This window comes from Ipomoea nil, unplaced genomic scaffold (assembly GCF_001879475.1).
Source record: "Ipomoea nil cultivar Tokyo-kokei standard unplaced genomic scaffold, Asagao_1.1 scaffold0642, whole genome shotgun sequence".
Lineage (NCBI taxonomy): Eukaryota > Viridiplantae > Streptophyta > Magnoliopsida > Solanales > Convolvulaceae > Ipomoea > Ipomoea nil.
In genome coordinates this window covers 2103093-2130937 of record NW_017617070.1, presented here as the reverse complement: position 1 = coordinate 2130937, position 27845 = coordinate 2103093, and the positions used below count along the sequence as shown (strand labels likewise).

At 39.0% G+C, this 27845-nt stretch overlaps 1 protein-coding gene across 1 annotated transcript; it reads left to right on the top strand.

Moving 5' to 3' along the window:
- Positions 1-1513: 1513 nt before the first annotated feature.
- On the top strand, positions 1514-26153 carry LOC109174418 (putative late blight resistance protein homolog R1A-4). Its single transcript, XM_019323655.1, has 5 exons — positions 1514-1519; positions 11108-11109; positions 23306-24282; positions 24610-25964; positions 26118-26153. The coding sequence occupies exons 3-5, from the start codon at positions 23316-23318 to the stop codon at positions 26151-26153; spliced, it is 2358 nt and encodes a 785-aa protein (XP_019179200.1). The 5' UTR covers positions 1514-1519; positions 11108-11109; positions 23306-23315.
- Positions 26154-27845: the final 1692 nt, after the last annotated feature.

Here is a 27845-nt window from a genome sequence, read left to right as displayed (position 1 = left end):
TAGCATTTAGTTTTGTTTTTACTATTAATATTAAGTTTATTGGGGTAATAATCAAAATGACTTTCAACCAATTGACCCACCCCAACCTGAGAAATCATCTTTGGAGGACTCCTTGAATGATTATATACAGGTTTGCAATAGGCGGCAAGAAGAAGATGAACAACGATTGCAACAAAATGAGGCTTGCTTTAAAAGATTGGAATTGAAGCACATTTAGAGCAAATTGCTAAATTTGTGCAAGGGCATGTGCCAGGTAAGTTATCTAGTCAACTTGAAGAGGCTAAGGCTGTGAGAAGTGGTAAAATGATTGAAAACAAGTTACACGATAATACCACTTCTAAACAAACTGAAATAATTGAAAAATTGCATAATGATGTTGATGATATTATTGTTGAAAAAAATGAGCCTCAATTACATATATCTGATAATCCTTATGTGTCTCCCAAGCTTTATGTGCCCCCAATCCCGGTTGATGAAAATTTTGAAAACACCTAACCTGTACAAAATGAAGATTTTGAGGAAAAGGAGCCATATGTACCACCCAAGCCTAATTTGCCCCCAGTTTCTTATCCAAATAGGCTCAAAAGTTATGTGCCTAAAACCGTAAGTGAAGTGCTACAAAAAGAATTACCCCCAATCCCTATTGATGTTCAAGCAAACAAATTGACCAAAAATGTGCTTGATGAAACTGTTGAGTTTCCAATTTTTACATCGATGAATTTGTTTGCTAGCTTTAACCAAGTTTTTGCAGTTAAGGGGTTGAATTTTACTAATTATGGTAAGTTGGAGTTTGAGAAAATTCAAAAAGAAAATCTTTTGAATGTAGTTGATATATCAGTTTCTTCTTATTATTCTCACACTGCAGGGCCATATGAGAATTCCACAAATAAAGAATCTAATAAAGGAGGACTCTCTTTGTCTTCTTTTCTTCTTCTCACAACATTGGGGACAATGTTGAAAATAAGTGTGGGGAAGGGATTCTACCCACAAATCACAAAAAATTCAAAATTTTTAATTTTCTTATGTACATTTTCTTAAACATTTTTATTTTAAAATTCTAGCATTAGTTTGGGCTTTACCCTTAAGAGTCTTTTAAGTACTCGGCGATCGAAATAATGCAGGTTTTCGTCAGCTCTTAGTGTGTATATTGCATGTGACTAGTTATTAATTTCTTTATTTTTATTTTTTCAAATAACTCTGTAAAAAAAAAAAAAAACAAAAAAAAAAAAAATAGAATTTGAAAATCACAAATACCCTTATGTGCTCTATACAATTTCTTAGGTAGTTTATATGCATCTTTCACTTTATATTACCCTTTTCAAATTCTTAAACAATTCTTGAGTGCTATAAATTGTGGTGTAGTGTGTTGGTTCAAAGATCATCTTTATGGCATATAAGTGAGGTGAAAAGAAAAGATTTAAAAAAAAATATTTAAAAAAATAAATGAGAGTGTTTATTTATTTATTCTTTTTGCAATAATTTCAGAGATTCTACTCCGCTGAATCAGCCACCTACACATGTACCATAAATAAATAAATAAGTGTTGTAGTCTGGTTTATGAGTACACACAATTGAAAACCCAAACATGCCTGGCGTAAAATTGCGAGATTTTTGGGGAAGTTCTCTTTGGAAAAAGTCAAAAACAGAAAAATAATGAGTGAACTTTGGAAGAGACGAGTATTTGCATTTTAATTCTTAATAAATGTCTTGATTCTTGTTTCCTTCATGTTTTGCACCTGCACCGTGATAGATTATTATATTTCTAAATTTGACTTAGGTTATATTTTGTGAAATTTTCATATTTATTTTATTAAGTTTTTGTATAGTTCATATAAGGGGTGTCAGCACACAAACACAAGTTTTATATTTATTTTAGCTAAAGTTTTTAACTTCTAGTCAACTATATATTTTATGCATTATATTCTTTGATTTGGCACTAACCCGCCCTGCATTGTTGACAATAAATTTGAGATTTTATTTGGGTAAAGCTCGGTCTAATACTTGATTTTATTTTTAATTTTCTTTATCATTTCTTGTTAATAATGTCTTTGTTTGAGGACAAGTAAAAAAATAAGTGTGGGGAAATTTGTTAACATTTTTTTTATTGTTATTTTAAATAATCTTTTTGTAGTTAATTTGCAATAATTAATTAATTTTATATTTATTTTTATTTATTATTGTTATTATTAGTAGCTTTGATAGTTATTCAATTTTAGGCTGTTTTAATTATTAAATTTGTCTATTATTTAAATTCTGTCAGTCTAATAATTATTTGATCCTAATTTAATAATAGTATTATTAATTTTAGTCATGATCAACATGAGTTTAATAAATGTAGATTAGTTATATATGGTCTCTAATAAGTTTATTATTATTATTATTATTATTATTATTATTATTATTATTATTATTATTAGTAAATAAAGTTGTGCTAGCCCATCATCTAAAACCCAAGTGTAGAAGCCCATTCTTTTTGGTCCCAGTCGTTATATCATAGACCGTGCACCGCGGTAAAAAACCGCGCCGTTTCTTTATGTAAGGAAACGGCCCGCCGTTACCGTTAACGGAGTCCGCTTGTTTGGTGTATTAAACATCAACTGACACTACAGTATATCTAAACCGACACTGCAGTTATATCAAAATGATACTCTAGTTGTGGTAAAATGAAACTGCAGTGTATATAAAATGAAACTGAATAACATTTCACATATTTGAGTGTATATTGTACAATGAAGCTGCAATTATATCAAAATGATCATGCAGTTGTGTTTTAATAAAACTATAGTGTATATAAAATTGAGTCCATAAATATCGAATGAAACTGTAGTTATATTAAAATGAAACTGTAGTTGTGTTGAACTGAAACTGTAGTATATACCAAATGAAACTGAATAACAGAGTTACTTTTTGCGAAAGGGTGCGGAACGGTGAAAAACGAATGCCGTTTATTTTCATTTAACAAAACGACGTCGTTTTGATGCGCGGTGCATAAACGATTATGCACCGCGGTGCACGATATAATTTGCCTTTTGGTCCTTCCCTCTCTGCCCGTCGCAACGGAAGATGCGCAAAACCACCGATTAACGCGAACAAGAGCACCGAACAAGATGAGCGAAGGAATCGTAGACTTATTCTCCTTCAATGCTACGATCCGATTGATTAGCTCAAGCTTCGGACGGTGAGAGATCGGAGAATGGACCGGAGAAGTATGTACTATATAAATGGGGAATCAGTCTTCATCAGGACATCATCAGTTCACCCCGGAGATTTCCGGTGGTTCACAGCTATGTAGTTTCTCCTCCGGGCAGCGATTTCTGGTGGCGCAATCTATTCTGATACGTCGACAACTTCATTCGGTAGCAACAAATTCTAGAGGGTTTGGCAATTGATCTGGGCAGAAGTCTCTAGTTCATATCTTTTATTTACTTATTAATCGTCTCTTTTATTTACTTATTTTGAGGCTGACTTGTACGAGTGATTGGCACTCTATAAATTGTGTTTCACCCAAGTATTTTAATTTGCTTTAGGTTTCTACTTTATAGGTTACTAGAGCTTTTTAATATTTAATTTGTTTTGTGTTTTCTGAAAGTACAAGAGCAGCGTGCAATCTGGTTTTGGCCTCATTTGTAACTCTTTACATGGTTGTTGTACTTCTAAGTTAATGTTGATTGCTTGTAATTATCACTTTATCCTCCTTAATGACAGTGCTTATTGAGTAGTGAATGAAATAGGTTATCAGCATTCATTATAGACTAGATTAATGTGGGGTTTGCAATTTCCTTACTGTGTTGATAATAGATTCATGTTCCTAGAGCGTCGTTTTCATATTAGCTGCCAATTTAATTACAATCTTAATTTTTTGATTTTTAATTGCTCATTTTTTTTCTTGTTTTTTACATAGCATTTAGTTTTGTTTTTACTATTAATATTAAGTTTATTGCACTTTGAGTATTTTAACCTTTCATTCAATTATTTCCTAAGTTTAGTCGATATTAAATTGCATTGTATCAATTCCCTATGGGTTCGATCCTTGCTTTGCACACTATTACTACAGTGACTCGTGCACTTGCGAGGACATTTATTAAAATTGTCCACCAGTAGTGATCAAGCTATTTGATTCTTCTCCATATCTACTTGATTTCATATTGAAATATATGCTATTCAAATTGATATGGTGATTACCCATGCATATAATCTTTGTATGCATGAAACTTAAGTTTAAACATGTGACCATGCCTGCATTATTGATCCTCTTAAGTATTAAATGAAGAAGCACATATACGAATGCATGCATAACTCAAATGTAATACTTAGCTTTTCGTAAGTAGCAGGATGAATGACGTTTGATCGTTGTTGCGCATCTTTCTTCTTCTCCTCCAGCATTAGAATATTTTGTTAGACCACCTAGATTACTCTGATGCAGTGCTGAAGTACATAATCTTGATACTAATGGAGAAGGATGACTTGGAGAATTGACCATCCATGTTTCATGATTTCATTGCTCTCCAGACCATTGAGAAATACTTTTAATATGTCCTTCATGGTTCTAATCACATCTCACCTTCACAAACTCCTATCTCTTGTGTTCTTTTGGAACACCATAGCAGAAACATAAAAGTTTTCAAATAGCAATCCACAATACCACTTTTGCAATAATTCATGTCTAGTACGTAGCCCTCGATCTCATTGAGGGAGACGACGAAACAAGTCAATTTCAATAGCAACAACCCAATCAACAGGTTATTACTCTTCGAGGCTGTAGCAGCAAATTTTAGATGTACTGCATACGCATGTTGGCAGCAATGATAACCCCATAAATCCTCCCTGTAGTGGCGGTTGGGAAAAATCCCACTACCTGTGACAATAAAAAATCACAGATCCGACAGGAGCGCAAATACGAGATAGTACAAAATAGCCAAAATAAATAAAAGATACAAGAGACACACGATTTACGTGGAAAACCCCAAAACCACGGGAAAAACCACGGGACCACCACCACCAAAGAATTCCACTATAATAAATCTTGGGTACAAAGTTCCTGGCTACCACACGAGCCAAACATCCAAAATCATCAAATACACCAACACTAGGCCAAATACATATATTCTAATTCACATGCTAAAGGAATAATATCTCGTACCCAAATATTCAACCACCACGAGCAAGGTGAACATAATACAAATATTACGAGATTACCCAAAAGATGCCTGGAATAAATACAAGCTGACCTCAAAATATTTGATGAAGATAATACCCAAGAGCTAGGCAAACCTTCCGCCGTTGCTGCCCGAACTGCCATGAAGAAGGAAGAAAGAAAATTGAATTTTTTCTTTTCTTTTGATGCCTCTGCCGAATTGAAGAGATAAGAAAAATAGATTTTTCTTCTTTCTCTTTCAATACTGCCGAAATAGAATTATGTGGAAGCTTGTGGAAGATGTGGAATTCTCTCACTTGAAGAATGAGCAGAGCATCCCCCTTTTTATAGTTGTTGTTGCCGACATGAGGGAAGAAAGGGGCAAGTTGAATTTCAGCTTTTCTCCTAAACTTCCTCTCATACTTTTGCCCAAACTTTTCCCCAAACTCCTTCTCTCCAACTTCCACCCTTCAACTTCTACCCATATCCCATTCTCCCATGACAATCAAATAATTGTCAGAAACACTTTCTCAAGAAGCTATTAAATATTATAGTTAATATAAAAATTGGCTTGGTCCAAAATGAGCTATTTACCACATAGGAGGGAAGCTCAATCCCAATAAATCTCCCCCTCCCGACTATGTGGAGGATATCGTCATCCCGACGATAGAACAACACACCTCAAACTTTCCTCTTGGCAATGATTTGGTCATCATGTCACACCCATTATCATCAGTATGAATCTTTTCAAGTTCAAGCATCTTGCATTCCAAGATATCTCTAATCCAATGATATCTTGTGTCAATATGTTTTGACCTGTAATGGAACGTGGAGTTCTTTGCAAGATGAACTGCACTCTGACTATTACAATAGAGTACATACTTGTCTTGAACAAACCCGAGCTCCTGAATAAACTTCTTCATCCATAGAATTTCTTTACTGGCCTCAACAAATTCTATGAACTCAGCTTCAGTGGTAGACAAAGCAACGCACTTTTGAAACCTTGATTGCCATGAAACTTCTCCCCCATGCATAGGTAATCAGATAGACTGAAGTAGATTTCCTCGTATCAATGTCTCCAACCATATTTGAATCAGTGTATCCGGTGAGAATAGGTTTTTCCCTGTACCAAAGCACAAACTCAGACTTGAAGTACCCCGAAGATATCTCAGAATCCACTTCACAGCATCCCAATGTTCTTTCCCTGGATTTGAAAGAAATCTGCTAACAATACCCACTACATGAGCAATATCTGGTCTCGTGCATACCATCGCATACATCAAACTACTAACAGCTGAAGAATAAGGAACTCTTTGCATTTCTTCCTTCTCTTTCTCACTAGAAGCACATTGCTTCTTGCTCAACTTGAAATGCATACCAAGAGGTGTATTCACTGGCTTAGCTTCATCCATATTGAATCTCTCAAGTACTTTCTCTATGTACTTCTCTTGAGATAACCACAACTTCTTATTCTGCCTGTCACTGATGATCTTCATCCCAAGAATCTGCTTTGCTGGTCTCATGTCCTTCATAGAAAAGGACTTACTCAACTCTTGTTTCAATTGTTGAATTCTTGAAATATTGTGACCAACAATCAACATATCATCAACATAAAGCAACAATATAACAAAGTCATCATCAGAGAATCTGTTTACAAAAACACATTGGTCTGAAGAAGTCTTCTTGTATCCATGCTTACTCATAACGGAAGTAAACTTTTTATACCACTGCCTCGGAGCTTGCTTTAAACCATACAAACTCTTCTTTAACCTGCAAACATAATCCTCTTTCCCTTTGACTTTGAAACCCTCAGGTTGCTCCATATATATCTCATCATCCAAATCACCATGGAGAAAAGTTGTCTTCACATCCATCTGTTCAATTTCTAAATCCAAACGAGCTTCTAGATCCAACACAACTCTAATGGATGAAAATTTCACAACATGAGAGAAAATTTCATCAAAATCAATACCTTTCTTTTGGCTAAAACCTTTCACCACCAGTCGATCTTTGAATCGTGGAATTGAAGTGCCCTCTTCATGTTTCAATCTGTAGACCCACCTGTTCTTCAAAGCTTTCATGTTCTTTGGTGTCCTTACCAACTCAAAGGTATCATTTGCATATAGGGAGTTCATCTCATCCTGCATAGCCTCAAGCCATTGTCTCTTTTTCTCACTCTCCATAGCTTCTTCATAGAACTCAGGTTCTCCCCCATCAGTCAAGAGCACATACTGACTGGAAGAGTAACGAGTAGATGGTCTCCGTTCCCTGTTAGACCTTCTAGGAGGATCAACTAGAACCTGGGAAGGAACTTCTTGTTCATGGTGCGCAACATCATCAACATGACCATCTACATCAGTTGTATCATCCTGGTGGTCTAGTACAAGATCACCGTTCTGGCAATTCTCTTAAACCTCACCAGTATCATGTGTATCTTTGCTGGAAATTGGCTCAAAGTCAACCAAACTTCCGCCGTCTTGAGATTCTGGCTTTCTCACTTTGTCAACATCTTCAATGGTTTGATCTTCAAGGAACACTACATCACGGCTTCTCACAAGCTTCTTCTCAACTGGATCATACATCTTGTAGCCAAATTCATCAAGACCATAACCAGTGAAAATGCACTGTCTAGTCTTCGAGTCCAACTTAGATCTCTCATCTCTTGGGACATGCACAAACGCCTTGCAACCGAAGAGTCTGAGGTGATCATAAGAAACTTCCTTTCCACACCAAACCTTATCAGGAACTTCATTATTCAAAGCAATAACGGGAGATAAGTTGATAACATGAACAGCTGTGGAAACTGCCTCTGCCCAAAAAAATCTAGGCAACTTTGCATCATCAAGCATGCATCTGACTCTCTCCATAATTGTCCGGTTCATCCTCTCTGCTAAGCCATTTAACTGAGGGATTTAGGAGGAGTTTTTTGATGTTTAATACCGTGCATTCTGCAATACTCATCAAATGGGCCACGGTATTCACCGCCATTATCAGTACGAATGCACTTCAATTTCTTCCCTGTCTGTCTCTCAACAAGGGCATGAAACTCTTTAAACACACCAAACACATCACTTTTGTGCTTCAAAGTGTAAACCCAGAGTTTCCTAGAATAATAATCAATGAAGGCCACAAAGTAAGATGCACCCCCAAGTGATCTAACCTTCATTGGTCCACACACATCAGAATGTATCAATTCAATTGGCTCCGGCTTCTTCGAAAGAGAGTTGCTCATGAAAGATACTCTTTTCTGTTTCCCCGCCAGGCAATGGACACATCTGTCCAATCTAGCTTGTAACACCCCGTGTTACGACCCCTAAAACCAATTAATCATTCAACCATTTACCCAAAAGAAAGAATTAAATTCCAGTAATTAATTAGGAAAAGGCCCACCATAGTCCATGGGCCTTATCCCTATAGCCAACTCCTTAGTCCTATAAGGAATAGGACTAGCCCTAATTGGGACTCTGAGGTATATAAATAAGGGGCTTAGGAGGCACCTAGAGCCCACACCACAACAATCTCTCACCACACCAAGAATTCCCCTAGGAGAAATCAAGAAAGAGGAAAGCTTAAAGAAAGACCCTTCATAGCCAAGGAATTAATTAAGGCTAAGAGGTAACCCATGTCTCAACAAAACCTATTTTCATAGCTATGATTCCCCTCTTAGGCCTCCCCCATATTCTTGTGTGTTGATGATTCGTTATATTGATCTTGGTAATTGATGTTATGATTCCATGGGTACTCTTGATGATCTTGATGATGATAAGAGGTTCTTGATGTTTATATGGCGTTCTTGATGATTTATGATGTTCTTGTTGATTATGTGATGTTCTTGATAATTGTATGATGTTCTTGATGTTTATATGATATTCTTACCGAATCTTGATATTAGAAGATGAATCGTGTTCTTGTTGATTTAAAAGTGAGTAGAACCCTAGGTTGTATCGTGAAATGCGTATGGTATTATTCTTGGTGTATTGGGTGGGAATTCGCATGTTTGGGTGTTGATTATGTTTAGAAAAGCATGATAGGTTATGTGCCGTATGTTTCTTGCGTTTGGATCCGTTAATTGTTTACGTGTTGTTGTCAATTGCGTTTAAAAGTGTCTGGGCATGGTTTCGGGTTCCACAAAGGTTCCCGGGACGTTTTTGTGATAAAAGAGTCACTGGGGGGTAGGGGACCCGCTACCTACCCGCGGCCATTATGGGCAACACCGGCAGCGGGCAGCTGCCCGCCAGGCACCCGCTGCCTGGAATCAACGTCGCCGGCGGGGGACCCCTCACCCACCGGCTACCCGCTGGAAAATATCCCAATTCGGGATTCCGACTTCCACGTTTGATGTTCCCCCGATCCCCGTGGCGTCCCAACGGACTTCGTCTATCGTGCCTATGTCTAGTTTGATATTTCGGGTACCATTCGTAGGTTGTATGAGTCTTATATATTGCATGCTAGTTGAATTGGTATCCCGTTGACCTAGGTGAAAGAAGTATGAACCCCTTAGGATTATTCTTAGTATGTGAAGGATCACGCATAGGTTTTGTTATGCGTTTTCTCCCCCTTCCCAATGTGTTAATGTGGGTTGCATGTGCTTGCTATGTGTTATGTGTGCATGATACCCCAAGTCGGTTGCGATCGGATTGGTTATTCCTGAGCTGCGGTTCAGAAGCAGGCTGCGGTCAGATTTACACTCTTGGGCTGCGGTCCACCGTTTGGTTGCGATCAAACGTTTCTACATGAGCTGCGGTTCATATTTCCTGGCTCTGGTCAGATGACTACTCTTCGGCTGCGGTCCACTGTTTGGTTGCGATCAAACATTATGATGAACTGCGGTTCATCGGTCGGTTGCGATCGACCCCTCCGTGTTGCGATACGGGACAGGGTGCTGCGGGGCCGTGTCAGAGCTATATGCGCTGACCCTCATGTATGGGCATGCGATTGGTCCTGTGGCGCCATCAAAGTGTGCTTACGTGATGAGATATGGATGGATTGATGTTATGAGGGTTTTGAGAACGTGACTATAGGATATATTCTAGCAAACTGTATATGCTTGGTTATGATTATTAGTTGTGCTTATCTCTATCTGTCGAGTCTGTTCCTTAGGCATGCTTGGTTATGACTGTTGGTTGTGCTTGTCTCTATTTGTCGAGTTTAACCCCGTTTAAAAGCTAGAGTCTCTTAGGATATATCTTCATGTTTCAAAATGGTTTTCGTATATCTATATATATATATGTCTATACGTATTGTATTTCAACGCGTTGGAGTGGGTTACCAGCATCTCTCGCTGAACAGATATATTTGGCTTTCAGGCATGGACGAGTAGATCACTGGAGCGCGCTAGAGGTTGGGGCGTAGATTAGATAGTTCTTCCCTTTCGGCCTGCGTGCCATGACTTGTATTGATACTAATTGAGATTGTTAGAATCTAGCCTGTGCACCTGAGTTCTCTAGCTCAGGTGTGGCATAACACCCCGTACTCTTATAAACATTTTGGGATTTATGATCATTTACCTTTGTTATATAGTCTTTAAAAGTTTTAAAATTTCGGGGTGTTACAGTTGGTATCAGAGCCTAAGTTTGACCCTAGGATAAGACTATTAAGACAGACCTTAGGACATAGACTTGAACTTTAGGTACTTAGGGACATAGGATTCGGGAATCCTAGGACGCGCGGTGAGATTGTGAAACCTACACATAACCTCCCCTCACTTTATCCCTCCCCTATCTAAAGAAAACTTTTCCCCCACTTATCACATCGAAAGAAGAGAACCAAGCTCTAACTTAACGTTCTTACAAACATGGACCCAGAAAGACGACAGCATGGCACCAAACAGAAGACAATCAAGGACTCCAGAACCCGCCGCACACGACCCCCTGACCCAAACACTACAACAACTAACGCAAGTCGCCCAGGCGCTAAGCGACGTAGCCCTTCGCAACAACAGACCCCCGCTTCCTCCATCAAACGCAAATTCAGACGTCGCCCGACAAGTTTCAAACCATCGACCACCCACGTTCTTAGGAGAAGAGGATCCGGTAATCCTGGAGGAATGGATCCGGAACCTTGACAAAATTCTAGGGTTAGTGGAATGCCCAGAAGAACGTCGCGTAGAGATAGCCTCGTTCTACTTCGGACACGAGGCCGATCTCTGGTGGATCCATGAGCGGCCCGCTTACCAACAAGAACCAGGGCTCAACTGGGAAAACCTCAAGACGCGACTACGAGAACGATTCTATCTAACACACGTAAAGGCATCCATGTACGAAGAGTTCCTCCATCTGAAACAAGGGACGGCTACCGTCATGGAGTACCATAAACGATTCCTCGAGCTAGCACGCTTCGCACCAGAACTAGTCCCCACCGAGGTAACCAAAATAGAGAGATTCGTATCGGGCCTTAACTTCGAAGCCCGAAAAGCACTGGTGGTAAGCAGACCTCGGACCCTCAACGAGGCTTACTCCAGTGCCGCTAATCTCTATCGAATCCAACTACTCCAACGCGGAGTTCAGGAACAGATACGAAAGAGAAACACCGGAGGTGGAGCACCACCTGTAAAAAGGACGAGAAACGACACCAACACAAGATCGAGCAATCTGACCAACCAAAGGCCGCCCCTAGGGAACAACGAAGCTAACACAAGGAGCTTCCCTTGCCCAAAATGCAACAAAAGCCACAGAGGTAAAGACTGCATGGGCAATCCCTGGCGATGCTTCAACTGCGGTGAAGAGGGACACAAGGCCTTCCAATGCACTCAACCCCAAAGGCCACGCCCCACCACCATGGGTCAACACGGGGGCACCGCCCACCAAGGAAACTACGGCGCCCCTGGGAAAATATTCGTCATGAGCCGCACCCAGGCCGACCTCGGCAACGAGGGCAACCTCGAGGAAGGAAATCTCGCCCCCGAAGATGATGACCACGTAAACCCCGCAGAAGAAAACCAAGAAAACGAATTCTGTCTAGGATAAGCCGTCAAACTCCTTGTAAACACCTTCTTAGTAGAACTACTTACTTAGCTTAGTTATTTCGGAATTATTATAAGTAAAGGTTTGATCGAAATTCGATCCCACTTACGGGGGTGGAACTAAAGTTATACCAACAAGCCAAGCCTTCCACCACTGAAGGACAAAAGAAGGAAAAAGACAAAGACCACACCATCAAGAAGACTAATGCTACCATTGGGAATGGAACCTTAAACCTCCTACTTAATTAACCAAGACTTAACCACTAGCCCATGAGTGTTTCTTGAAACCTCAAGGGAACACTCCCTTCTTAAAGCCCCCACAAATCCCAAAAACCCACAAAATCCCCAAATCAAAAACTCTTCTTCTTCCACATTCCCTCACCCTCTCTCTCTCCCTTCCTCTCCCTCTCACCTCCCCGCCAACCTGACGACACCCCAGCAACCACCACTGCCCGTCGCTGTCACCAGCTGAGCCGCCACCGGCCACCCAGACAGCGCACCACCGCACACCACCGTCGCCACCCGGAGGCAACCCGCGACGCCACCACCGTCCGTCACCCACCCGGACACACCCCGCTGCCACACGCCTCACCACTGCCCGGTTCCGCCCAAGCCCACCACCACCACGCCGAGCCATCACCAGGACCAAGCCGCACCGTCGCCCGCTCGCCAACGAGAAAGCAACGCCACCGGAAGCTCGCCGGAGTCTCGCTGGAACCCTCGCTGGAAGTTCGTCGGAAAACACTACCCACCCAAAATGCCGAAAAAGCCCCTCGGAACTCGCACCCTGGAATGGAGCAGCGCCGACTACACCGTGATCGGAGGTAAAGCTCTCGAACCCGACCAATTCTCTACAGAGTTGGTCGACATGCTTAACTTCCAAGGGCTCTTGGATACATATCTCACCATAAAGGGGGATACATACCCCGAATTGGTAAAAGAATTCTATCGTCACTTGGTGGCCGTCAAACGAGGTGATAAATTAGAAATCACCGCCAAGGTCCGAGGCAAGGAAATCACACTTTCCAAAGGCCGCTTGGCCAAGCTCTTAAAACTGACCACCACGGGTGTGTCAGACTACGACCGGAAAGGGTGGATCGGCACCCAAAACCTGGGGTACAAGGACTACCTCGGGTACCTATTCGGAAAGGAGGAGTGGTTCACCTCGGCCACACGACCAAATAGGAAGTGGCTAACTGCGGAGCAAAAGATATTGGTTATGATTGTAGCTGACAGCCTCTTGCCCACAAATAATAAAAGCAAGGACGTGGGGAGTTTAGAGTGCACTTTCACCTACCTCTTGAAACACAAAATCAAGTTCAACCTACCGGCCCTCATATTGAAACACATGGAATTATGCAAAACTAGTAACCGACTTAGCCTACCCTACGGAATGATCCTAAGTTGGATCATGGAGAAAAATGGGGTGGATCTGAGCCACACTGAGATCAAGACCGCAAATGGCATGATTTTTAATGCCCAGAACCTCCGTCGCAATGATATCTACTACACCGAAGGGGGGCTGTACATCACCCTCGAAGAGATTTGCTTGAAACCCGCCGAGAAACGAAGAGAACTGGTTGACCGATTGGACATCTCCAACAAGAAGCTTAAACGGGCAATGCAAGATTGTGGAGGACTAGAGGGAAGTGAGGATCAGGAAGAGGATAGCGAGCCTAACCCACCGGCACCCACACAATCGGGGGGAAACCCAAGGGGACAAAACGAGGACTCAGTCAATGAGCGCATCCTAGCACAGCTCACCCAGCAAAACCAAATCATGGAGAAAGGGTTCTCGTCCTTAATCCACATGACACGCGCCTTAGATCAGAGGGTGGCAGCAATCAAGGCCACCTTGGGCACGCGCAGGGCATCCAGCTCCAGGACAGGAAACCAAGGTAGACCCGAACTTTCCTATCACCACGGCACCAGAAGTCCAGTCTACCCCAGCAAAGACAACACGTGGAGCCGCGTTCCTAACCAGGAGGCCAAAATACGGGATGTCCAGGGGTGAAAGAATGGATTAACACACCGGGCTTCGGGGACGAAGCCCCTTGTAAGGGGGGGAGAGTGTAACACCCCGTGTTACGACCCCTAAAACCAATTAATCATTTAACCATTTACCCAAAAGAAAGAATTAAATTCCAGTAATTAATTAGGAAAAGGCCCACCATAGTCCATGGGCCTTATCCCTATAGCCAACTCCTTAGTCCTATAAGGAATAGGACTAGCCCTAATTGGGACTCTTAGGTATATAAATAAGGGGCTTAGGAGGCACCTAGAGCCCACACCACAACAATCTCTCACCACACCAAGAATTCCAAGAATTCCCCTAGGAGAAATCAAGAAAGAGGAAAGCTTAAAGAAAGACCCTTCATAGCCAAGGAATTAATTAAGGCTAAGAGGTAACCCATGTCTCAACAAAACCTATTTTCATAGCTATGATTCCCCTCTTAGGCCTCTCCCATATTCTTGTGTGTTGATGATTCGTTATATTGATCCTGGTAATTGATGTTATGATTCCATGGGTACTCTTGATGATCTAGATGATGATAAGAGGTTCTTGATGTTTATATGGCGTTCTTGATGATTTATGATGTTCTTGTTGATTATGTGATGTTCTTGATAATTGTATGATGTTCTTGATGTTTATATGATATTCTTACCGAATCTTGATATTAGAAGATGAATCGTGTTCTTGTTGATTTAAAAGTGATTAGAACCCTAGGTTGTATCACGAAACGCGTATGGTATTATTCTTGGTGTATTGGGTGGGAATTCGCATGTTTGGGTGTTGATTAAGTTTAGAAAAGCATGATAGGTTATGTGCCGTATGTTTCTTGCGTTTGGATCCGTTAATTGTTTACGTGTTGTTGTCAATTACGTTTAAAAGTGTCTGGGCATGGTTTCGGGTTCCACAAAGGTTCCCGGGACGTTTTTGTGATAAAAGAGTCACTGGGGGGTAGGTGTGGGTAGGGGACCCGCCACCTACCCGCGGCCATTATGGGCAACGCCGGCAGCGGGCAGCTGCCCGCCGGGCACCCGCTGCCCGGAATCAACGTCGCCGGCGGGCAGCCGGCGGGGGACCCCACACCCACCGGCTACCCGCTGGAAAATATCCCAATTCGGGATTCCGGCTTCCCCGTTTGATGTTCCCCCGATCCCCGTGGCGTCCCAACGGACTCCGTCTATCGTGCCTATGTCTAGTTTGATATTTCGGGTACCGTTTGTAGGTTGTATGAGTCTTATATATTGCATGCTAGTTGAATTGGTATCCCGTTGACCTAGGTGAAAGAAGTATGAACCCCTTAGGATTATTCTTAGTATGTGAAGGATCACGCATAGGTTTTGTTATACGTTTTCTCCCCCTTCCCAATGTGTTAATGTGGGTTGCATGTTTTTGCTATGTGTTATGTGTGCATGATACCCCAATTCGGTTGCGATCGGATTGGTTATTCCTGAGCTGCGGTTCAGAAGCTGGTTGCGGTCAGATTTACACTCTTGGGCTGCGGTCCACCGTTTGGTTGCGATCAAACGTTTCTACATGAGCTGCGGTTCATATTTCCTGGCTCTGGTCAGATGACTACTCTTGGGCGGCGGTCCACTGTTTGGTTGCGATCAAACATTATGATGAGCTGCGGTTCATCGGTCGGTTGCGATCGACCCCTCCGTGTTGCGATACGGGGCAGGGTGCTGCGGGGCCGTGTCAGAGCTATATGCGCTGACCCTCATGTATGGGCATGCGATTGGTCCTGTGGCGCCATCAAAGTGTGCTTACGTGATGAGATATGGATGGATTGATGTTATGACGGTTTTGAGAACGTGACTATAGGATATATGCTAGCAAACTGTATATGCTTGGTTATGATTATTAGTTGTGCTTATCTCTATCTGTCGAGTCTGTTCCTTAGGCATGCTTGGTTATGACTGTTGGCTGTGCTTGTCTCTATCTGTCGAGTCTATCCCCGTTTTAAAAGTTAGAGTCTCTTAGGATATATCTTCATGTTTCAAAATGGTTTTCGTATATCTATATATATATGTCTATACGTATTGTATTTCAACGCGTTGGAGTGGGTTACCAGCATCTCTCGCTGAACAGATATATTTGGCTTTCAGGCATGGACGAGTAGATCACTGGAGCGCGCTAGAGGTTGGGGCGTAGATTAGATAGTTCTTCCCTTTCGGCCTGCGTGCCATGACTTGTATTAATACTAATTGAGATTGTTAGAATCTAGCCTGTGCACCTGAGTTCTCTAGCTCAGGTGTGGCATAACACCCCGTACTCTTATAAACGTTTTGGGATTTATGATCATTTACCTTTGTTATATAGTCTTTAAAAGTTTTAAAATTTTGGGGTGTTACATAGCTTTTCTTACCCATGAAAGCTTATTCTTCTTGGCAAGGTAATCAATCCCCTTCACACTCATGTGGCCAAGTCGTTTATGCCACAATTCTGATGCACATTCTTTTGCTGCCACATTCACTGAATCACCAGAAATAGAACTTTGGAAAGAGTACAAGTTAGAAGACTTGTTACCTCGTGCAATAACCAGCGAGCCTTTAGTGATTTCCAATGTCCATCACCAAAGAAACAACAGAAACCATCATCATCGAGTTTTCCTGTAGAAATGATCTGAGATTCAGTCTGATACCCGGTGCATGCTTTACATTTTTAAGTTCCAGCTTTGTGCCATTGCTGGTCTCAAGACACACTGTACCGGTACCAATCACCTTCACCTGACCATCATCACCCATTCTTAGCTCTCCAAAGTCGCCTGGAGTATATTAAGTAAAGAATTCCTTCCTTGGTGTAACATGGTAAGATGCGCCTGAATCCACAATCCAAGTTGTCTCATGGTATGCAACGTTGACGGCGTTTTCATCACAAGCAAGAAGTAAATTTGCTCTAACTGTTGCAACCTGGTTCTCTGTGTGATCATCTTTCTTGTCTTGCTTCTGGTCCCTTTTCAACTTGAAGCAATTTTTCTTGATGTGTGATAAGTGTCAAAATGTTAATGTTTTCACCTTGCATTTAAGCTTATTTTCCTTGTTATTTATTATATTTTTGCCCAAAGTATCCTCATTTGATTCATTTGTGTGTTTATGTGTAATTCTTGATGAATTAGATGAATTGAGTGATTTTTGGGGCATTTTGGATGCTTGTAGAGCCAATGGGAGTCAATGAGAAGCTATGAAGATGGAGAAACACCTTTTAGAGAGCCAAATTATGGTGTGTTTATTGGTCTTGGTCATTTGGACAAACAAAGGCAAAAGTGGAGCAAAAGAGCAAGAAGTTGAAATTCCCGCACAAATCGTCCACTGCTCGGTATTTTGATCATATCTCTGCGTATAAATGTCCAAAACAAGTGAATTTTATATCATTGGAAAGCTAACTTGAAGGTCTACAACTTTGATTCAATCACCAAAGGCTAATTCAAGCATTTAGAGGGTGAAAAAGTACCTAGAAGACAGTCACAGTGCACAGAAAAATCACTGCCTGGTGGCCATGGGTATGGCCACGGCCGTGGCCACTGGGTAGTACACATGGCCTTTCTGGCCACAGGTGTGGCCAAGGGCGTGGCCACACCCGTGGCCAGCCCTCTGTAACTTTTTTCAGCGCGTTTTGACCCCTTTTAAGGGGATTTTTCCACCCCAAAACACATCTTTCATTACATCTTTCATTTCCCTTTCATTTCTCTAGTTAGGGTTAGTTTAGAATAGCTTAGATTAGTGTAGATTTGTGGTTCCTTTCCATTTCCAAGCTCAAGAACATTGCAAATCTTGGATTTCAAAGCTTCAATAGAGAAGTTTCCTTATTATCTCTACTCTTTATTTTTCATCTATGCTTTCAATTACTCTTTCAATATTGTGTATCTATTGTTAGATTATGAGTAGCTAAGTGTTTTAGGACTTGGATTTGGTTTGATTTCTTGCTATTGATGCCTATTTGAGTTGTATTGCATAAATGGGATTATTTGGGTGTTATAGGGTTAGTTGTGTGAATTGGGTTTGTTGAGAAATTTTGTGTATGATTGTTGGATCCCAATTATATGCTTGATTTGGAGTGTGTTTGTTGCTACGAGAGTAGAGCTTGTACACTAGCCACACATTCACACACTTAATGCCCAATACGAGAGTATTTCGGGTATTAAGGAGAATTTATGCCTTGTGTTCTTGCTTGGGCAACCTTGGGTTGAATTGCCACGAGAGTGGAGTTTAAGGTGAGGTTGCAAGTCTAAATAGCTACGAGATTGGTATTTGGACACTTTTGTGCATCTCACTTGCCCTATGCCTTGTTTTAATTCCCTAATCCTTAGTACTATATTTGGCATCTTAGCTTGAATCAACCAAATCCCGGTCCTTTGTTTTACTTGTTCTATTTGTTATTAGCCTAATCATATCAAACCAACTCCTTATCGATAGGTCTAGCTTCTAAAAGAATAGTTCTAGCTTGTGCTTAACTCCGCTTTGCATCAATTCCTAACATTACAAGAGCCATCTCCAGTGGAACGATATCTTAACACTGTACTGTAATTTGATACTTGATGGATGCGTGAAAAACTTCCTCATCAATGTGCCCTTTCTTGCCACAATGATAACATTCAAGATCCTTGTGCCTTGACCTTGACTTGCTTCTGCTTTTATATCTACCCTTCTGACCCCTTTGCTCGTTTCTCCCCCTATCATCTGTAACCAAAATATCTGACTGAGAAGTGGAGGTGTCTTGAGATCTTCTTCTTGATTCTTCATTCAAGATACCAATCTTGACATTCTCCATAGTCAAAACACCGTTGGGAGCAGAGTTGGTCAAAGAAACCCAAAATGTTTCCCAAGAATCAGGTAGAGTATTAAGCAACCAGAGACCAAGTACCTCATCCTCAAATTTGATGCCCATGCTAGACAACTGATCAAGAACACCCTGAAAATCATTAACATGATCATTAATCAATGTACCTTCCCTGTATCTCAGATTCATCAGCTGCTTTAACAAGAACAGCTTGTTGTTGCCTGTCTTGGAAGCATACAGGGTCTCAAGTTTATCCCATAGGCTCCTAGCATGTGTCTCATTGGCAATGTGATTCAGAACATTGTCTTCGACCCATTTTCAAATATAACCACACACTTGTTGGTGCTCAAAGTCCCATTCCTCATCTGACTTATTTTCTGGCCTTGCAGTTGCAAACACAGGTAGATGTAATTTCTTCACAAACAGGAGATCTTTCATCTTGGGCTTCCAAATGTGAAAATTTCTACCGTTCAATCGTACCATATTAATTGTATTTGCCTCCATGTCAAATATACCCGATCAACAACCAGGGCTCTAACACCACTTTGTTGGGAAAAATCCGAATACCTGTGACAATCAAAAATCACAGACCCGACAGGAGCGCAAATTCGAGATAGTACAAAATAACCAAAATAAATAACATATACAAGGGACACACGATTTACGTGGAAAACCCCAAAACCACGGGACCGCCACCACCATAGTATTCCACTATAATAAATCTTGGGTACAAAGTTCCTGGCTACCACACGAGCCAAACATCCAAAATCATCAAATACACCAACACTATGCCAAATACATATATTCTAATTCACAGGCTAAAGGAATAATATCTCGTACCCAAAATATTCAACCACCACGAGCAAAGTGAACATAATACAAATATTACGAGATTACCCAAAAGATGCCTGGAATAAATACAAGCTGACCTCAAAATATTTGATGAAGATAATACCAAAGAGCAAGGTAAACCTTCCGCCGTTGCTGCCCGAACTGCCGTGAAGAAGGAAGAAAGAAAATTGATTTTTTTCTTTTCTTTTGATGCCTCTGCCGAATTGAAGAGATAAGAAAAATAAGATTTTTCTTCTTTCTCTTTCAATACTGTCGAAATGGAATTATGTGGAAGCTTGTGGAAGATGTGGAATTCTCTCACTTGAAGAATGAGCATAGCATTTCCTTTTTATAATTGTTGTTGCCGACATGCGGGAAGAAATGGGCAAGTTGAATTTCAGCTTTTCTCTTAAACTTCCTCTCATACTTTTGCCCAAACTTCTCCCCAAACTCTTTCTCTCCGACTTCCACCCTTCAACTTCCACCCATATCCCATTCTCCCATGACAATTAAATAATTGTCAGAAACACTTTCTCAAGAATCTATTAAATATTATAGTGAATATAAAAATTGGCTTGGTCCAAAATGAGCTATTTACCACATAGGAGGGAAGCTCAATCCCAACAGTGGCAACGTCTTTTCGGCATGAATCTGTGACAAAAACATCTTCCAATTTTCTCGATTTTTTTTTTCCTTTTGTCATTCACTGTTATCAACATCAATTCGCTTCTATATTGTTGGAAAAAAATAGGCTGATAAAGTGAAAACTCAATAACTGTTGTGCCGTGGTATAACCATTGCCATAGAAGCGAATTCGCCGCTACCGGTGCAGGCTCGCAACAACGGCGTCGCCCCCAAAGGTTAACACAACAATCCCCGTTTCCGTGCACCCGGAGCAGGGATTGGAACATACACAACATTCTCAGAGTTGAAAGGGGATAATAAAGTTAACAAGACAATGTTTGTCTGTCTGTCTAAACTCAAGAATACCCCATTTAAATAGTAGAAGCCAAATGATTATGGCCACTTAATAACTAACAAATATTGACCACTCACCAAACTTGTGGTGAATATTAATCAAGACTAAATCACCAGGGTAATGAGGACAACAAAATTATCCATTGACTTGCATTTTCCCAACAACTGTTGTCTTTTATACAAAAGACAACACTTTTATTAAAAATTATTGTCTTTCTAGTGTTGTCTATGTGCATTTTTCTTGTAGTGGTTTCATTATATTATTCTCCTCGTTATCTGCGTGAGTTTGACTATTTGCTTGAGTTTCATTGTCTACATAAGCTTCATTCTTACTAATACTTGTACTAGGAGGTAAGCTTTCACCATGACATATCCATTGGTCGTACCCTTCCTTAAAGTCATGGTGTATCAAATGGATCTTCACTTCCATAGAACTACGATATCTTCTCAAATTTTTACAATCACAACACATGCACATTATAAAATCTTCCTCCTTTAGAAACGATATTTCAAATTACCTATACCGTAATCAAAGAACCTAATTCGTAACCAAGACAATTAATTCATCAAAATACATAGTTTATAATCAAAGAACATATATCTAGAGAAAAAAAAGTTTCTTTCGTAGGAGATTTTAGGCTCTGGATACCATGTGAAGATTATGAACAAGTGATTTATTGATGAAACCACAAGCAGCTATAAATAGCTTTACAAATGAGAAAAGATAGCTACCAGTTACAACAACTAGCCTAATAACTATTATACAGGAGCTAGACTAGGACTAAATATAATAACAAAAGATATCAGCCACACATATCTTTAACATCTAACTCATCCAAATCAATCTAATTCATCAAAATACTTAATTCATCGAAAAATTTAATCAAATTCATCAAACGACATACGAAGTACTCAAAATTAATCAAATGCTATACATAGCGGTGAAGGAGAAGATGCCACATCATTAAATAAAAAAATCAATATTGATCGGGTCCTTTTTTGCAATATTTAAGACTTGTATTTTATTAGGAAACTATTTATTTCTAACTAACAAAATATATCCATTCTTCTAACATATTTATTACTTAATTATTTTCTATCTAATTCCTATTGCATTTTTAATTTTTAAATACATTATTAATTAAATTGACAAATGGTGATTATTATGTTAAATGTATACTAATCACGTGTACGGTGAGTCGGTGAATGAACTAATGAAGTATATATTGTTTCGAAACATTAATCACCCAGCTACATTCTCGCATTGTAATTAATTTTTATTTTATTTTATTTAAGTACTAAACGATTTTCCACTCAAAAAAGTACTAAACGATTTGAAAATAAAACACTAGTACAACTCTTTTAATCTTTATTAATATGGTGTTGTTGTTTTATTTATTTAGTACAACATTTAAAATAATACTACGTATCAAAAATATCAATTTTAATCTTAGATAAAAAAAATACAATTATAATGTTTATAAATTAAAATTGATATTTTTGATCTAGATTAAAAAATACGTTCATAATGTTCATAGATTAAAAAATACGTTCATAAGATTCATTGATTAATAAAAATTAGAAGAGTTGAACAACTGTTTTATTTCCATATGGCTTAGTAATTAAATAAAATTAAAAAAATAATAATTACAAGGCGCCAATGTAGCAGGGCGATTAATGTTTGGGAACAATATATACTTGATTAGTTCATTCACAGTACGTGGATTAATATATATTTAATATAAAATAATCATCATATGTCAATTTAATTAATAATATATCTAATAATTAAAAATGCAATGGAATTAGATAGAAAATAATTAAGTAATAAATATGTTTAGGAAAGTAGATATATTTTGTTAGTTAGAAATAAAGAGTTTCCTAATAAAATACAAATCTTAAATATTGTAAAAAAGGACCCATCAATATTGATTTTTTTATTTAATGATGTGGCATCATCTCCTTCACCGCCGGTGTATAGTATCTATACACCGACGGTGCATCAAATATTAATTCATAAATAAATACTAAGTTTTGTCAAATAATATGACCAATATATTTGGATATAAATGTGTATCATTTGTACACTTACAAAAATAAAGAATGTAAGACAGAGATTTGAGCTATAAGATTCCCACTTAACATTAAACAATTTCGTCTCATGTACAAAGTATAATTTTAATAGAGTTTAGTTTTGTTGTTCTAGAGTTCAAACTGCAACACTTTTGAAGAGTTAGGGGTGTCTATTGAAACAACAAAAAGTTAGGGACTAAAACCGTTATTATGGAAAAATTAAGGAGCTAAAATTTCATTTTTCCTTAATTAAAATAATTGGACATAATTGTTATAGGATACGAATATTTCATACAGAGTATTAAATTATCAAAACTTAAATTTTTTGATATATTTGTGAAGTTTGGATTCTTTTCACAATAAGCCTTCGAATAAACAAAAAATAATAATAATAATAATAAAGACTAACCAACTACCCAACTAATTTTAAAATCATGGTTGTTTAGACTTTAGCGTTGACAAGATCAGAATTGCTGTCTAAATTGTATCACATCCATCTTTCATTTCTTCTTAATACGGCTCTGATCATCTTACCTCTTAGACAGACGCAAATGGCTTATGCTGCTGTAACTTCGCTTATGGAAACACTTTCTCTACATTTCTTGCAATCACAACCACGCTTGCCTCTTCAATACAAACAACAAATAGTTTCTCTTCATGAAAATCTTGGTTTCCTCAAAGAAGTTCTTGAGAAATCTGAGATCGCCTATGGCTATGATAATTCGGCGATGAAAGATTTAGAGGCTCAGATGAGAGATGTAGCGTTCAAAGCTGAAGAAAGGATTGAGATGGAGTTGACTACCATTCATCTAGCAAAGGGTTGGACGAAGCGTCTTCGTATAAAGGCTTGCCTCCTCAAGCTTCATGGAATCTTCATTCAAGCTGTAATACAGACTGATTACCTCAAGAAGAAGTTGATTAAGATTAAAAGTGAAAAGCAGCTTGCAAAGGGTCCATTACAAGATGAAAGGATGCGACAAAGAGGACTACTCCATGGTTCAACATCATCACAGCCTGATCTAGAACGCGAGAATAATATTATTGTGAGTAAATTTTCCAAAAAAGCTTCAACAAAGTTTGACAATAGTATGGTCGGATGCAACGAGGAGTTCAAGACGATAATAGATCAGCTCACCCAACAATCAGCAAAGCAGCTACAAGTTGTATCAATTGTAGGCATGGGCGGAATAGGCAAGACCACTTTAGCTCACAAAGTCTATGAAGATCCATCAATTAGTTTTCATTTTGACAAACAAGCATGGGTTACTGTATCTCAAGAGTCTAACGAGGAACAAATGCTCCAATGCCTTATTGGTTGTGTTAATGCACCATCAAATGGCAACTTGGCAGAAAGTCTGCGTAAACACTTGAAGGATCAGAGATATTTGATAGTGATAGATGATATATGGAGCACTACTGCTTGGGATAGTCTGCAAAGATGCTTTCCAGATGATAATAATGGAAGTCGTATACTATTGACTTCTCGGCTCAGGGAGGTGGCTGAATATGTAAGTTCAGGTAACTCTACCATTAATATGCCTTTCTTAGATGCAAATAAAAGTTGGATTCTCTTCTGCAATGTGTTTGGTATAACGAAATTTCTTCCGGAGTTTGAGCAAATTGGTAGAGACATAGTGAACAAATGTGAAGGATTACCTCTAGCTATTATTGTAGTAGCAAGTCTTCTCTCCAAGACAGAAGCGACAGTCGAGAAGTGGAAAAATATTGCAGAAAACTTGAGTAGATATGTAATTGGTGAATCTAATGATGCATGTTCCAAAATATTATATTTGAGTTACAATCAATTACCACATCACTTAAAAGCTTGTTTTCTATATTTTGGAGTTTTCTCCGAAGATTATGAGATCCATGTGAAGAAGTTGGTTAAGTTGTGGGCAGCAGAGGGATTTTTGAGGGTAGTGGACCATCGAAATATGGAGGAAGTGGCCATGGAATGCTTGCAAGATCTTGTAGATAGAAGTCTTGTTTTTGTTAGCAAAGAAAGCTACAATGGGAAAATGAAGACAATAAGAATACATGACCTGTTGCGGGATTTGTGTTTGAGAGAAGCTCGACATGAAAATCTCTTGAATGTCATTGGAGATGAAAAACTACCATTTTACAAGAAGAAAATCTCTTATCGTTGGATATCTACTACATCAGGCTTTCATCTTTTGACATACATTTACAAATCACATTCCTTACACTCTCCCTATGTTGCTTTTTCTGCAAGTGTGGAAGGTCTATTTTCACACTTCAAACTACTAAGAGTAGTAGACATAGCATGTATCTCTTCCTATGTATATGGGTTACAAAATGTGCTTGCAAATCTTATTCATTTGAGATACTTAGCTTTGGAGTATTCAGCAAGTTATTACCCCATAAATTTTCATTTAGAGCTCTTTGAGCATTGGAATATGCAAAGCTTTATTGTTCGTGGAGCTCATGCTGCATTTGATTGCTTTGGGGCATCTGGAGTTTGGAAAATGCCACTATTAAGGAATTTATGCATTGAACTGATTGTTTCATTAGAAACTTTGTCAGTTGTTCATAGAAACTTAGAGAGTATATCTTGGTTGCCTCCTAACATCTGTACAGAGGATCTATTTACAAGGATTCCAAATTTAAAAAAATTGGGGATCCATGGTGAACACAATGGAAAGAATCTAGATTGTTTTTATAATTTTGTGCACTTGAGGCAGCTTGAGGAGCTAAGCATCAGAGAGTGGCGTAATCTCAACCGTATTCCATGTAGCGGCATCTCATGGGCAACTAGTTTTCTACCAAATCTTAAGAAGCTCAAATTCTACCAGACTAATTTTGCATGGAGTGATATGAGGCTTATTGGTATGTTGCCGAATCTAGAGGTTCTAAAACTGAAACAAGCTTTTCATATATCTGCTAGAATATGGGAGCCATCCAAGGAAGGGTTCCGTCAATTGAAAAGATTGGTAATTAAAGATATGTATTTCGAGCGTTGGAATGCTGTAGGTGACAATTTCCCTGTGCTAGAATGTTTAGAGTTACATAATTGCAATTATTTGCAAGAGATTCCTAGTGATTTTGCGGATATCACCACACTAGCACTGATTCAGTTAAACTGGTGTTGGTATTCCGTTCTGGCTTCCGCAAAGTTGATTCAAGAAGAGCAATACAACAACTATGGAAATGTCGTCGTTGTTCGTTCGGAAAATATTGTGGTCTCTTTCTATCCCTCTAATATATTATATATGTGACCATTTAACATGCGCTTACTTCATGCTACATGAATTCTTCATGGCCATCATATCTGATCTGTTTCCTCTCACTTCTATCTCACCTTTTTTCATTTTTACTTAATTTATCAATTGCAGGGAAGAAGGGATGAGGAGGAAGAGAGTGATGAATGAATGAGTGCATAATGGTTTTTGCATTTGTTTATTGTGGATGCTTTGGTGGATTAGGCAGGTAGGTATTTGAATTGGCAGAATACACTGTTGCAAAGCATACTATTCTATATTTTATTAGTAAACTGCAATGGTTTCTGCTTCTCAGAGATAAAATTTGGAATATGCAAAGTTTTATTATTCGTACGTGCAAGTGGTGATATGTCTGATCTGATCTGTTTCCTCTCACTTCTATCTTGTATTTCCTTACCTATCTAACTGCAGTGTGTTCACCTTTTCTTTTTTACTTAATTTATCGATTCCAGACGGAACGTGTAAACAACAAAGAGGAAGCTAGAATGGGATGTGGAGGAAGAGAGGGATGTTTATATATTTTGGTAAACTGAAATGGCTTCTGCTTCTCAAAAAAATTAAAAACGAAAAATGAAAAATAGCAAAATACATCGAACCATTTGAATGAGTAAAGCTCTTTTTGGTTGCAGCAGATAGCACTTTGGGCTGTTTCAATCTGTATAAATCCTAAGGGATTTTTGGTATGCACTGATAGTGATACATTAATATATTTGTTGTCACTGATAATTCCTTGTAATCTCTAAATTTGAACTTGCAATGTTGATGTCTATATAATGTTTTTCAATTATGGCATCCAAGTGAATGAGTGATGCTCTGTTTGGTTGCAGCAGATAGCACTTTTGGGATTTTTTATGTCACTGATAAATCTTTATGAATTTTTCTTTTCTTGGTTGCTTTGCTATTAAAAATACAATTTAAAAATCCACAAAAATGTCATTGTTGAGATTGCTTTGCTATTAGAACAGTATTAAAAGTGAATACCAGCAGCAGCATCCAAAGGCTTCATAACAAAACCAAAGAATCACTGATGTGAAAGGAGGATTATCACAGCCTTATCTACCACACAAGAACATTATTATTGTTAGTTAATTTTCCAAAACCGCTTCAAAGTTTGACGACAGTAGTAGAATGGTCGGATGTCACAAAGAGGTTTTCATGACTATATTGGATCAGCTCACGCCACAATCAACTAAGAGGAGACAAGCTAGTTGTATCAATTATTGGCATGGGAGGAATAGGCAAAACCATTTTAGCACACAAAGTTTATGAAGATTCATCAGTTATTTCTCATTTTGACAAGCGAGCTGCATGGGTTACTGTATCCCAAGAGTTTAACTAGGAACAAATGCTCCGATGTCTTATTGGTTGTGTTATTGCAGCAGCAGCATCAAGAGATTAACTCCACGAACATCAGCAGAAAGTTTGTATAAATGTTTGAAGGGTAAGAGATATTTGATAGTGATTGATGATATATGGAACACTACCGTTTGGGATAGTGTGGAAGCCGTATAATGCTAACTTCTCATCTCAGAGCTAGAGGTGGCCGAATATCCTAGCCCAGGTAAGTTTCCCCTCAACACGTGCCTTTTTAGATGTTAATGAAAGTTGGAATCTCTACTGCAAAGTGTTTAACGGAATTTCTTTAGGTGTTTCAGAAAATTGGTAGAGATAGCGAAGAAATGTAAAGGATTACCTCTAGCTATTATTGTAGTAGCTAGTATTCTCTCCAAAATAGAGGAGAAGGTGGAGTGGAAGAGAGTTGCAAAAAATATAAGTAGATCAGTAATTGATGATTCTTATGAAGCATGTTCAAAAATTCTATCTTTGAGTTACAACCAATTA

Coding starts and splice junctions, on each gene's coding strand:
- LOC109174418 (XM_019323655.1), top strand. CDS start 23,316: ATGGCTTATGCTGCTGTAACTTCGCTTATGGAAACACTTTCTCTACAT. Junction 24,283..24,609: donor GGCTGAATATGTAAGTTCAG/GTAACTCTACCA, acceptor TATATTTTGGAG/TTTTCTCCGAAGATTATGAG. Junction 25,965..26,117: donor TTCGTTCGGAAAATATTGTG/GTCTCTTTCTAT, acceptor TATCAATTGCAG/GGAAGAAGGGATGAGGAGGA.